This window comes from Oncorhynchus tshawytscha, linkage group LG03, assembly GCF_018296145.1.
Source record: "Oncorhynchus tshawytscha isolate Ot180627B linkage group LG03, Otsh_v2.0, whole genome shotgun sequence".
In the NCBI taxonomy this organism is placed as follows: domain Eukaryota; kingdom Metazoa; phylum Chordata; class Actinopteri; order Salmoniformes; family Salmonidae; genus Oncorhynchus; species Oncorhynchus tshawytscha.
Window position 1 is genome coordinate 39,027,777 of NC_056431.1, and position 12,536 is coordinate 39,040,312.

Here is a 12,536-nt window from a genome sequence, read left to right on the forward strand (position 1 = left end):
CCAGAGCCCTGCAAAATGACCTCCAGCAGGCCACAAATGTGCATGTGTCTGCTCAAACGGTCAGAAACAGACTCCATGAAGGTGGTATGAGGGCCCGACGTCCACAGGTGGGGGTTGTGCTTACAGCCGAACACCGTGCAGGACGTTTGGCATTTGCCAGAGAACACCAAGATTGGCAAATTCGCCACTGGCGCCCTGTGCTCTTCACAGATGAAAGCAGGTTCACACTGAGCACGTGACAGACGTGACAGATATAATATATATAGATATATATAGATATATATATATATATTTTTTTTTTTATCTATGAAAGTGTCATGTTACTTTTAACTCTTACTTTAACTACTCTTTCAATGAGTGGACACAGTTCTATACTAACCCAATTTCTCAAAGCACAGTGGTGCTCGACTAGCCTGACCCCAGGCCTGTTTTTGATGTCTTGCTGACCTTGGCCAGAACGCACAAACAGATCTGGGACAAGCATAGTGGTTGACAGAAGGAAGAGTCAAAGGACTGCCATGTCTTCTGCTCGTGGCGTCCCTAGCTCCTCAGCAAACCTCAGATCTATTGCTTTGTACAGGCTTTGAAGAAGCTTCAGGTAAACAGAATTGTTAATAGACAGACATGTTAAAAAATGACAGAAGTCTGTATCAAATGTATATCAAGTAGATGTGGAGGGTATTGGCTTGGTCCATGTGCCCTTTGCTTGAAGCTGTAAAAGAACTTCAATGTCAAGCCTTAATTCCCACAACGCATATACATTGTAATGTCAAAAAACACGAAACTATACGGACCAAAAATATAAACGCAATATGTAACAATTTCAAAGATTTGACTAAGTTACAGTTCATATAAGGAAATAAGTCAATTGAAAGAAATTCATTATCCCCTAATTAATGGATTTCATATGACTGGGCAGAGTTGCAGCCATGGGTGGGACTGAGGGGGCATAGACACACCCATCGGGGAGCCAGGCCCAGCGAATCAGAATGATTCTTCCCCACAAAAAGGCTTTAATACAGACAGTAATACTTCTCAGCACCCCTCCTCAGACAATCCCGCAGGTGAAGAAGCCAGATGTGCAGGTCCTGGGCTGGCGTGGTTACACATGTTCTGCAGTTGTGAGACTGTTTGGAAGAACTGTCATATGTTAGAGGCAGATTATGGTAGAGAAATGTACATTAAATTCTCTGGCAACAGCTCTGGTGGACATTCCTGCAGTCAGCATGCCAATTGCACGCTCCCTTAAAAGTAGAGACATTTGTGGCATTGTGTTGTGTGACAACCCTGCACATTTTAAAGTGGCTTTTTATTGTCCACAGCACAAGGTGCACCTGTGTAATAATCATGCTGTTTAATCAGCCTCTTGATATGCCACACCTGTAAGGTGGATGGAGAAATGGAGGAGAAAAGAAGAAATGCACACTAACAGGGATCTAAACAAATTTGTGCATAACATTTGAGAGAACCAAGCTATTAGTTCGTATGGATATTTTAATTTAATGAAACATGGGATTCAACACTATACATGTTGCGTTTATATTTTTGTTCAGTGTAGTAAAGGTGAGTCAATCACCTTAAAGTGGATGGAGCACTAGCAAAATAACATGCGTCTCTCTCCCTCCCTAGGGGGGTTGAATTCGAACCCTCTCTCCCTTAACCAGTCAGTCAGTCAGTGTGGGTGTGTGTGTAAAAGTGCAGTTGAGGCCTCCATTTCAGACTTCACCAGACTAATTAAGAACCAGGCTCACCCTGAACGCTCAGTCCTTATTTAAGGGCGATAATCCTTTATTTGGACCTTGGCTCCCCCTCATATTCGCGAGGAGAAGTTGATGCTGGTTACCATCTTCTGGATCTTGTCCTCATTCTTCAGGATGTTGGACTTGACGGCGCAGATCTTGTCCTGCTGCTCCTTGATCAGCTGCTCAAGCTCGGCCAGCTCGGCCTTCAGAGGCTCCACCGCGCTGTCCGTCACTCTGGAAAAGATGTACACACGCCAAAATATAAATGTATGCCAAGTCGTGTGTGTGTGAGAATGTGTGTGTTGGTGGTCTTCCAGATCTGTTGCTGCATCAGGGCCTGTGTGTGCTCCTTGTTTTCCTACCTCCAGGCTTTAGTGCAGGGCTCTCCAACCCTGTTCCTGAAGAGCTACCCTCCTGTAGGTTTTCGCTCCAACCCCAGTTGTAACTAACCCGATTCAGCTTATCCACCAACTAATTATTAGAATCAGGTATCTAGTTTAGGATTGGAGCAAAAACCTACCTACCTCTGTTCATGCAGCAGGGCCTGCCCATGTTCCTTGTTCTCCCTCCTCCAGGTGTGCAGCTCGTTCTGCATGGCGTCCATGTCCTCCTGGATGTAATCCATGATCTTGCCTAGGGGCAAGGCGCTGCGGCACACCGTCTGGATGGACGAGCGCAGCCGCTCAATCTCCCTAGACACCAGGTCCCGCTCCTTCTTCCTGGACACCTCCGACACCAGGCTCTGGGTCTGGAGAGAAGGAGGGATGATGGATAGATGGAGGGATAGAGGGAAGGGGTGGATAGATGGATGGAGTAGGAGAGAAGCCAAGAAAGATTGTTACAATATAGAAAGACTGGATTTTGGATGTTTGTGCTTTTCTAATGAATAATTTTCATGTTCGTGCAAGTGACTGATTGAATAAATCCTCACAATCAGTATCTGCAATTTGGCAGTACACCCAGACCCTTGCTTTAAGAACAAAAGATCTCTCAGTTTCAAGGTCTCAGCTTAGAGAAGAAGCCTCGTGAGCTATTGGTCGGTCACATGAATGAAGCGAATGTTAATGATGAATTAATTGTGAATGATGAATAAAGCTAAATCATGCAAATATAACTTGTCTGCAGTATATAACATAACTAACGGGACTGCCCCGGTAGAGCTCCTGATGGACATGTGTACTTGGTGCATTGAGTTGGTTGGAACCTCTTCAGCGCGCTGATAATAAAGAATGATTCATTTAAGATTGACTTCGAGTGTCCCTGTGTAGAATTTTCACAACAATTTGGCATCAACGAACAGGATGATTGATTCTGCCTGCAGAGCTTTCCAGTGGGGGTCTGTGAGGATAACCGGTGGTGCATTTCATGAAGCGTGAGGGAAATTTCCATCTGACCAAAAGACCCGCCCAGACCAGATCCTTACTGTGAGCTGCCCTGGAGGAGACACATTCCCCGTGAGCAATTGAGGGACATGTCTTCTGATTTCAGTAAGTCAGTTTAAATGAATTTGTAAAAAAATATATGCTTTTATTATCCAAATTTCAATCTACTTAATAAGCAAATTTCTATCCTGTTATTATCCTCATTTCAATCAGCTTAACAGTTTCCACTCTCACACAACACTCACATCTACATTGACTACACTCACACAATTCACATTCACTTTGTGCTGTTACTTGGAGGAGGGTACCACTAGTTCTAAGTCAAGTAACAGCACGAAGTGAATGTGAATTGTGTGAGTGTAGTGAACGTGAAAGCTTTGTGAGAGTGGAAAATTGGGACAATAGCAGGATAGAAAAGTTCCTATTAAGCAGATTTAAATTTGGAAAATAAAAGCTTGAAATTTGGATATTAAGAAATATTAGTTAGGTGGTTGAAATTTGGATAATATGTACTGAGTGAATGTGTGAAAGTATGTGTGTTATTCTATATGCATGTTATTTTATTCTATATGCATAGACTATAGAGTCTATAGAAAACATAGCATTTATGACTATATAAACTATTGATACTATGGATGCTATAGGGACTGTGATGCTATAGGGACGGATAGACACGGTAGAGACTATGGCGACTGTAGAGACTATAGAGGAACCATGGCGGTGATACATATGACAGAAGAAGGTTAGAGCTAATCTTATAGACAAGGGCAAGTAACGGTACCATGAAAAGCCCCGCTGACGTGTCTACATGGGCTGCAGCCACTACTGGTAGCATATGGTGTTAATATATATGTATGTGATACATATGGTGCTGAGATGCACATGGGGTAATTAGGGAGATTACCGAGTGTGTTTGGGAATAGTACTAAGTGAATGTGGATGTGAGAGTTGTGGGAGTGTGGAAAGTACGTGTTAAATGGATTGAAATTTGGATAATAAGATACATTATTACGATTAAGTACTGAGTGAATAAGAGCTGTCAGGAGACTTGCTCCGGTGTGAAAGAGGTAATATAGAAGATTACTGAGTGTGTGTCTGAATGGATAACCCAGCCAGTTCTGTGAGCTGAGTATTTTGATCTATAACGTTATCTACAGTTAATATAAACTCAGCAAAAAAAGAAACGTCCTCTCCCTGTCAACTACGTTTATTTTCAGCAAACTCATTTTGGATATATATCAACAGAATTAATCGAACAAAAGGACCATTTGTGATGTTTATGGGACATATTGGAGTGCCAATAAAAGAAGCTCGTCAAAGGTAAGGCATGAATTATATTTTTATTTCTGTGTTTTGTGTCACGCCTGCAGGGTTGAAATATGCTTTCTCTCTTTGTTTACGGAGGTGCTATCCTAAGATAATACCATTGTCTGCTTTCGCCGAAAAGCCTTTTTGAAATCTGACATGGCTGGATTCACAACAAGTGTAGCTTTAATTTGGTATCTTACATGTGTGATTTCATGATAGTTAGATTTTTATAGTAATTTATTTGAATTTGGCGCTCTGCATTTTCCCTGGCTTTTGGCCAGGTGGGACGCTAGCGTCCCACATATCCCAGAGAGGTTAACGACCATCCCACAGGTGCATGTTCAATAATTGTTTATGGTTCATTGAACAAGCATGGGAAACAGTGTTTAAACCCTTTCCAATGAAGATCTGTGAAGTTATTTGGATTTTTACGAATTATCTGTAAAAGACAGGGTCCTGAAAAAAGGGACTTTTCTTTTATTGACGAGTTTATATGTATAGGAAGTGGCGGCAAGCTAGTCTTCAGAGAAGGCTAGAGTGAAGGCAGGAGGCCCCACTGACAATTGTTGGCATTTATAAAGAGAAGTGTCTACGTGGTCTGAAAACCACTGAAGATACATATGGTAAATACCGAAGAAGTGTCTCTGTGTGTCTGCAGCCATTACTAATAGCACAGTGTTATTTTATATGTATAGGATGTTGTGGCAAAAGAACCATTGAAGATACATATGGCATAGGATGTAACGATAGTCTACGTGGTCTGAGAACCACTGATAATCGCACAAGGTGTTACTGTAGGCATTTTGAGTCGTTGAAGATGCACATGAGTGGTGTGATGTCTGTAGGGATTCACGTTGATCTGTAACATTATATAGGGAATCTGTGTATGTGAGAGATATGAAAGGAGAACGTACTATTCCCGAATATGCTGTTAAAGAGAACAACTAGTGTAAATATCTAAACCCCTGAAAGAATAGAACACTAGTCTAAAGGAGGAATTGGTGAAGTATACTGGGTTACTAGAGATTTGATAAAGTAACAATGGAGAAAAATAATAAACAACTTGCACACCCACACGTAGGAGTACGTAAGTGGTGCAAAAAGTATTTAGAGAAATGTTCAGAATGGTCCCTCTATGGATCATTTGATAAAGAAAAGGTTAAAGCATTGTAGGACTGTCTAAAGGGTCTGGGAAATAGAGTCTCAGACAAAGATTGGCGTATATCCACTTTTGGTAAAGGTACAGGACTTGACTTGACTTACCCCTAACCAATAAAACTATAAATAGAAACAATGAATTAATGTTGAACATGATTCTGTTAACAAAACTTAAGGCTACAATTTATTGATATCCCAAATTATGACGTTCTAAATCAAATTTGTGAGTAGGAAAAACGGAAACTGCCTATTTCCCTGTCTATGCTGTCTCAGGTGCCAGGCTTATTATGGGCAGAGTGCGCCATCTACAGGGGAATGATACAGTGCCAGCCCAGTGATTGCGAAAGTGATCCCAGAAAGAAACTAGTTGAGAGCTACCTCCAAAGTTTCTCTTCCCTTCTGAATTGGCCGATGTATTTTATATATTCAGAGCATTACATGTTAATCTTAAAATAGACTTTTAATAAATTTCAGTACAAGGTCACACATATGTTGTGATGTGCTGCAAAGCAACTCTTCATAGCTTTTGGATGTCTGTAATAATGCTAAAATTCTCTACCAAATGTGAATGCACACACTCCTCAACTCTACTTAAACCGAATCACATAAAAAGTATCAAAATGTACAGAGCCAGTTGCAGGGCTGCATTTAGTGGTTTAGGATTTCAAGGCTAAAAAATGTTAGGCAGGAATTATATAAACCTAGGCTGTGTATATAAATATCAAACGCGTGGCTGAATTATGCTGCCTAATGTGGGGGGACTGGCTGGTGAAGGCCTCTGTATGGTATGTGGCTAGGAAGTCCTGCTCTGCCCAGTCACCCCTCAGCCTCAGTGTGGGAGGGGGGTGGAGGGCCTCCCCTTGGCACAGTGAGGGCCAGGGACGTTTACTCAGCTGGGTCTGCAGGCTGGTGTGTGTGGCACTGCAGGCGCGCACACACACACTAAATGGTACCCACCCACACTCCTGTGGAATTAAAACCCCTTGTTTAATTTAGTAACAGGCTGTGGCAGTGAAGTTATTTTACTACAGTATTCGGTAACAACTACTACAATTATGTCCCTTTCAAGTTCAACTCTTGGGCCAATGTGTCATTCTGGCCTCGAGATTGAAACACCTGCTTTCACGGGTCTGTAAAAAAAAACACATTCCCGCTACTTGACAGTGTAAACTAACCAATAACGTCCTCTTCAAAACAGACCAACCATCATAGACTATTATAGGTATAGGTATTAGGTGTAGATAGGTGGGCAAAACTTCACGTTAAGCGCCACTAATCCAACTTTAATTACGAGCTAGCTTCTTATCATTTCGCTTATAAAAACAAGGCAACTCAATAATTACAGCTTAGAAACACGCTAAACTACATAGAACTAAACTGTAAAAAATGTCAACTGTCTTCCTTTCCTTCAGGAAGCCAGCAAAAATGTCTGACAAGCTGCCTCATCCCCCCTCCCCCCCCTCCCCCCCCTCCCTTCGCTCTATGGTTTGCAAAGTGTGCGAGGATTGAAATGTCTAATCGTTGTCTGCAATGTGGGTGGCTTTCCCCTCGACCCCGTGAACTCTGTGGCTACACAAACACGCCGCGGCTCAGTCAGTCCGCTGGCCACGGTGGAGCGCTGCGGAAGCTCCGACGGGCTCCGCGCTGTTTTCTGTCCTCTTGCACAGCCTCAACCCCTCAGAAAACCAGTAATATAAAGAAAACCCGTCCCTGGTCTGCATGGTGCACTCTGTCCGGCCGAGCATATATCAGCACTTTATAGTCAGGCTCTACAAGTCCAGCGCACTCCTACTTTCTTCTTTTTCACCCCGACCCAAGAACATGATTTGTTTTGAGTCCGGTGGCTGGAGGAAGGGTGAGGAGGGTGTGGGGGCAGGTTCTTCCATTAGCTCATGAAGTCAGTAACGGAAGCGCCTTCGGCCGTGGAGACCAGTGGAGGCTCCTCGGAGGAGGATGGGGAGGACCATCCTATTCACTGAATTTTATCAACAAAATAGTGGAACATTTTATTTTTTAAAGTTGTCCTTTTTATATAAAACTATGTAAAATATATTTACGTCACCATTTATCCTTTATTTAACTAGGCAAGTCAGTTAAGAACAGAGTCTTATTTACAATGACGGCCTACACTGGCCAAACGACACTGGGCCAATTGTGCGCCGCCCTATGGGACTCCCAATCACAGCCAGTTGTGATATAGCCTGGAATCGAACCAGGGTGTCTGTAGTGATGCCTCTAGCACTGAGATGCAGTGCCTTAGACCACTGCGCGACTCGGGAGCACAAATTAAAACACACTGTTTTGCAATGAAGGTCTACAGTAGCCTCAACAGCACTCTGTAGGGTAGTACCATTTTGTAGCCGGAGGACAGATATTTTCCGGCCTCCCCTGGGTACATTGAATTCAATACAAAACCATGAGCCTCCTAGATTCTCACCCCCTTCCATAGACCTACACAGTAACAACTTCCATGAATCTAGTACTAAATGCATAAACTACAGCTAGTTAACACTGCAGTGCATAACAAGGTGAATAGTTGACAAAGAGAGAGAAAGACAATAGTTGGACAGTTTTGAACAAATTCATTTCTTTAAAAATTAAGTAGAAGCAGGACAGAGATATTTAGTTTTTAGTTTTTCCAGTTTCACTTACGCTAATTTAGCCTACTCATCAACCTGACTCAAACAGAGAGGAATGATATTAATGTTAGCTAGCTGGCTAAGGCTATCCAACACTTCCAATTCAAGGTAAACTTTCAATTTTATAAATGTATTGCCAGCGGGGCCTTCCAGTGTAACTGCTAAACTGCTTTCTGTACACTACTGTGGGATTGTACACATGCATTGGATTGTGGGTTTACTAATGCGTTAGTTCTAGTAGCTATGTTGACTATGTTAACTATGGTGACAACAATGCAGGTTGTGTGTAGCGGTTATGGTATGGTATGACGTTTTGGCTTGGAGAGGTATTTTCACCTGATCAGACAGCTGTTGTGTTGTGCACTGAAGTCCACAAGCGAAGGGACAACGTAATAGGAGGAAAGCATGTAGATGTGAAGTTTGTATATGGCTGTTATGAAAGTGACCTGTGTGTGCGGGTGATAAGGGGTTCATTCCACCAATTCTGTTGCAAAACATTTTTTCAACAGAAGCAAACAGCACGAAATGGGGATGGACTACCGTTTTGCAACATTTTGGACTAATGATTACACCCTAGATCATCTAGAAGCAGGCGAGAGTGTGCAAGGCGGTATTGAACGGGTCACTGTCAGTCACCTTGATTACTCCAATTTGTCTCTCGCCCTGTGCACCTACGTTATAAACGTTCATTTGTAGGCTAGGTTGTAGCAACCTCATGATGGGTATAGGGCAAATTTGAGTATCATGTAGTGGCCTAAACCTATCGATGTTACATTGAACTGGGTGAATGGAATATGAAAGAGTCATCCGATATGCTGTAATAAGGCCATGCTCACACAAAAAAAAAAAAAAAAAGGAAATCGTAAAACGGCACCGATCGCCACTGGTGGAGACCCGAGCCAATGATCCTTCCTGGGAGCAGGTGGCACCCAGAGACAGCTGAGTGTTGAACATCAATTCCCTTTCTATCGGTCTTTCATGGTTTTTCCTAGGAGCCCCTAGTCAATCCATACAGATCAGAGCGTGTCAGGGATATGCCATTAATTACAATCTTGCTTTTCCTTGCAGAAGAAAGTTCCCTCTGGTTTCGCATAGTAAACGATGCGTTGCTGAGTATATCAATCCAAAACGTGCACTCTTGTGCCAGAATGTTTTACTATGTCTTGTGGAAACTCTGATGGGCATCTAGTCTCATCCCGGCGACTAAGAGCAGGATCTAAACCCCCCACAGACCTGCTAGGCCTGGCTGGCAGGGCAGGCTGCTGCGCTGCAATGTGGAATTCACCCGAACCCTCTGATGCCTAATTTGCTTAAAGGAGGGAACACATGCAAAGCACATGATTTATGGAGCGGTAATAAGGAGCTGGTGAGAGGCGGTGGGAGAATAACTGTCAACAAAGTAAGGCTTTTGAAAAGAAGAATGGGTTGCCGGCGTGAAACCTGTTAAGAAACCTACCAACCTCTTTGGGCGTCTTTAATTACATAATTCATTTACCCACCACTGGACCATTTCAGAGTATTGGCTTCCAGACTGATGTAATAAGCCACTTCATCAACCTCAATTGTGGGTCAGCTGAAATGTCCGGCGACAAACATATAAACTGCACAGCGCAACGGTGTAACAACGTTTCCGTGGTGAATGGCATGACACACTTATATGACAAATTCAATTTCCAGTGTCCATTAGGTGAATGTACAGCATGTTTCCTCATATTTTCTGATCATTACTACGGTCCCAATAGTTTCAACTGGATTTCCTCGTCTCGTCTTATTTCCTTCATCCCCACGTTATTAAATATTTTTTATTAAAACATTTTTTTTAACAGATGAACAAGTCTTCTGGCTCTCTCGGGTTTCTCTGCAATAGATTTCAAAACATAGTCGTGTTCAGAACAGAGCAGGCAAAGAAAAGGAGACGAGGAGTTGATGACGTCACATTAGACCCATCCACCTCCTGGCCACTGGCTCTAAGTTGGAGACAATGCAGGCTACCCAAGGGCCCTGAATTGTGTCCCTAGAGAGGGTTTCAGAGGTAGGCCAAGGAGCTAGGTATTACAGCATGATGATGATTAGTCCAGTATTGTTCAGAGGTTAGCTATTTTTTTGGGGGGGAGAAAAGACATCATCCAAATGTCCAGCCAGATCATAAAAATAGCTAGGAGTCAGTGAGGTGAAGAGTGAGGCTAAGGGCGAGAGGGGTTACAGGATGTTAGGGTCAGTATGTAGCCCCTGAGGGGGTCACAGTTGAGCCCCCTGCCCTGAACCCAGGGGTACAGGGGGGAACCCCTACCTCTGAACAAGACTGGGGACAGGGAAAAGGGCTTGATTCAATTGTTTGACCAAGTGGGCTACACCACAAAGGTTGAAGCTGCTAAGACCTCTAGCTTGTAAGGTTATGGGGTTTGACTCGATTGGTGTGATCGAAGCGACTTAAGAAAAATAGGACCTACTACGCCACGGTCTGCATTGGAGTCCAGTCTCAGAAAGGTATTTTTCAGAAACCTTTCCTCATTCCACTGGAATCTCAAAGTGCAGCTCTTGCAAGGGCAATATGGCTAATGGAATGCTGCAGGGTCATTTCATTTACGTTTCCACAAAAAAAGGTGAATGTTTACGAAGACACGGGCCTGGTGGGTATTGGACTATTTATTTTCCTGCCGATTCTGCCGCAAGTATTCTGGCACTCCTCCTCCGTGACTCTAACTCAACCATCCATGTGTGCCACGGGGTTTATTTATACATTGTAAACTTTCATCAAGGCTAATTTGATGGGGTAAGAAAAGGGAGAGACAGTCCGAAAACATTGTGTGAAAACGCAGCTGCTACGAGGGCCCGATTCTGTCTAAATAAAAAGGCCTCAGAAGTATCTTAGAATAATATACAAGTGTTCTGAAAGGTCATGGGGAAGGTCGTACCTATAAACAGAGAATAATTTGCTCTATGGTGCACTTTTTGTGTGGCGGGATACGGCAAAACGATTGATAAAGCATTTAAGAAAGAATCACGTCCTGCTGTAATTCCAGACCTCACACCGGGGGATGGGGGAAGCTCAATGTTTACATGTTTTAACCCTCCATGTTCCGCCGTGATTACAAGAGAGCAATGTCTCTATTACACTGACCGTCAACCCTTTCATGTCAGGAAGGAAGCCATTATAGTCCTTCCTACAGCGGACAAGGCAAGGCCAGTAACGAGGGGGGTAGCACATAGACAAAGTACACCTACCTTCCAATCAGACTGCAGAATGCCCCAGCAATACAGCCCCCCCCCAATTAGATGCCCTATAATAAGGGGCCTGGAATCCCAAAGCTCATTAAGTCAATTACGATAACCCTGTGGGCTGTGCTCAAGTTATACCGGAAACTTATTTGGAAACCAAAGGGAAATCCAGTCGGATTTTTTTGAAATTAAAACTACAAGGGGCGCGCAGTGAAATCTGACCACCTATTGGGGCGGGTGGGGGGAGCCGTCCATCCGAAGGCAAGCTGGGAATGGGGGACTTCATCTGAGTTGCTATGAGCTAAATGCGCCTCGGAGCCGGAACAACGGATGGAGCCTGGCGCACGTCTTGCAGATAGGAGCACTCATTCTCCCCGCTCATCAGCGGCTGGCCAGGGACAGGCGACATCGTTGGGGAAGAGGGATGGGGTCAGGAAAAGGGGGGGGGGGCTAGACAGAGCCTTTTAGCATGAAAAACAGGCAAAAACCCGGCATCCATCAGAGTCGGGTGGTCAGCTGGGCAGGGAGAGGAGGGAGCAGCACGCTTGGGCAGAAAAGACCACCCAAAACAGGCAGCGCCGTACAACCCACACCACTGGAGCATGAAAAGAGGCCTTCACACCGATTCCCTATCCAAATATTGACTGTGGGAGCCCTCTCTGGCCAATAAACACACTCGGGGGAACAGAAGAGGGGCAGCAATAATGGCGTTACATCAGACTGGAAGTCATGTTCAGAGTAATGAAAAATCTATCAACTATGAAATGTGGAGACAACAGTTTATGGTTGAATCACAGGGAGAGGTAGGGCAGGAGGCCAAGGTAGAAAAGTGGGATATAGCATGGCCCCAAAAAAGGAAGATATTTTTTTCTGAGGAAGACTTAAATCACACCAGAAAGGAAAAGTAGTTAAGTTTAGTAGTTTTAGTCAAATCCACGTTATTGCTTTTGTCTCTTTAAAATGATGCAGCTGGTGTAAAATCGGTGCAGACGATTGAAATCTATTTTCCATTATAATGATCAAATGTATTCATTAGGCATGTGAACTAGACAGAAGAAAATAAAACATACTTTCTCTCAAACTGGTTG

At 43.6% G+C, this 12,536-nt stretch overlaps 1 protein-coding gene across 8 annotated transcripts in view; it reads right to left on the reverse strand.

Moving 5' to 3' along the window:
- Positions 1–212: 212 nt before the first annotated feature.
- LOC112235155 (TRAF3-interacting protein 1) overlaps positions 213–12,536 on the reverse strand; it is a 42,180-nt gene continuing 29,856 nt past the window's right edge. For 5 of the 8 annotated variants that reach the window (XM_024403581.2, XM_024403574.2, XM_024403558.2 and 2 more), the window contains 2 exons: positions 2,267–2,490; positions 1,311–1,976 (listed from right to left, as the gene is read on the reverse strand). In XM_024403581.2, coding sequence (XP_024259349.1) covers positions 1,811–1,976; positions 2,267–2,490 — 390 coding nt within the window. In that variant the 3' untranslated portion in view covers positions 1,311–1,810. Of the gene's footprint in view, positions 1,128–1,309; positions 1,977–2,262; positions 2,491–12,536 lie in introns of those variants that run through there. The other 3 variants (XR_006082212.1, XM_042315438.1, XM_024403586.2) reach the window with 3 other exon arrangements.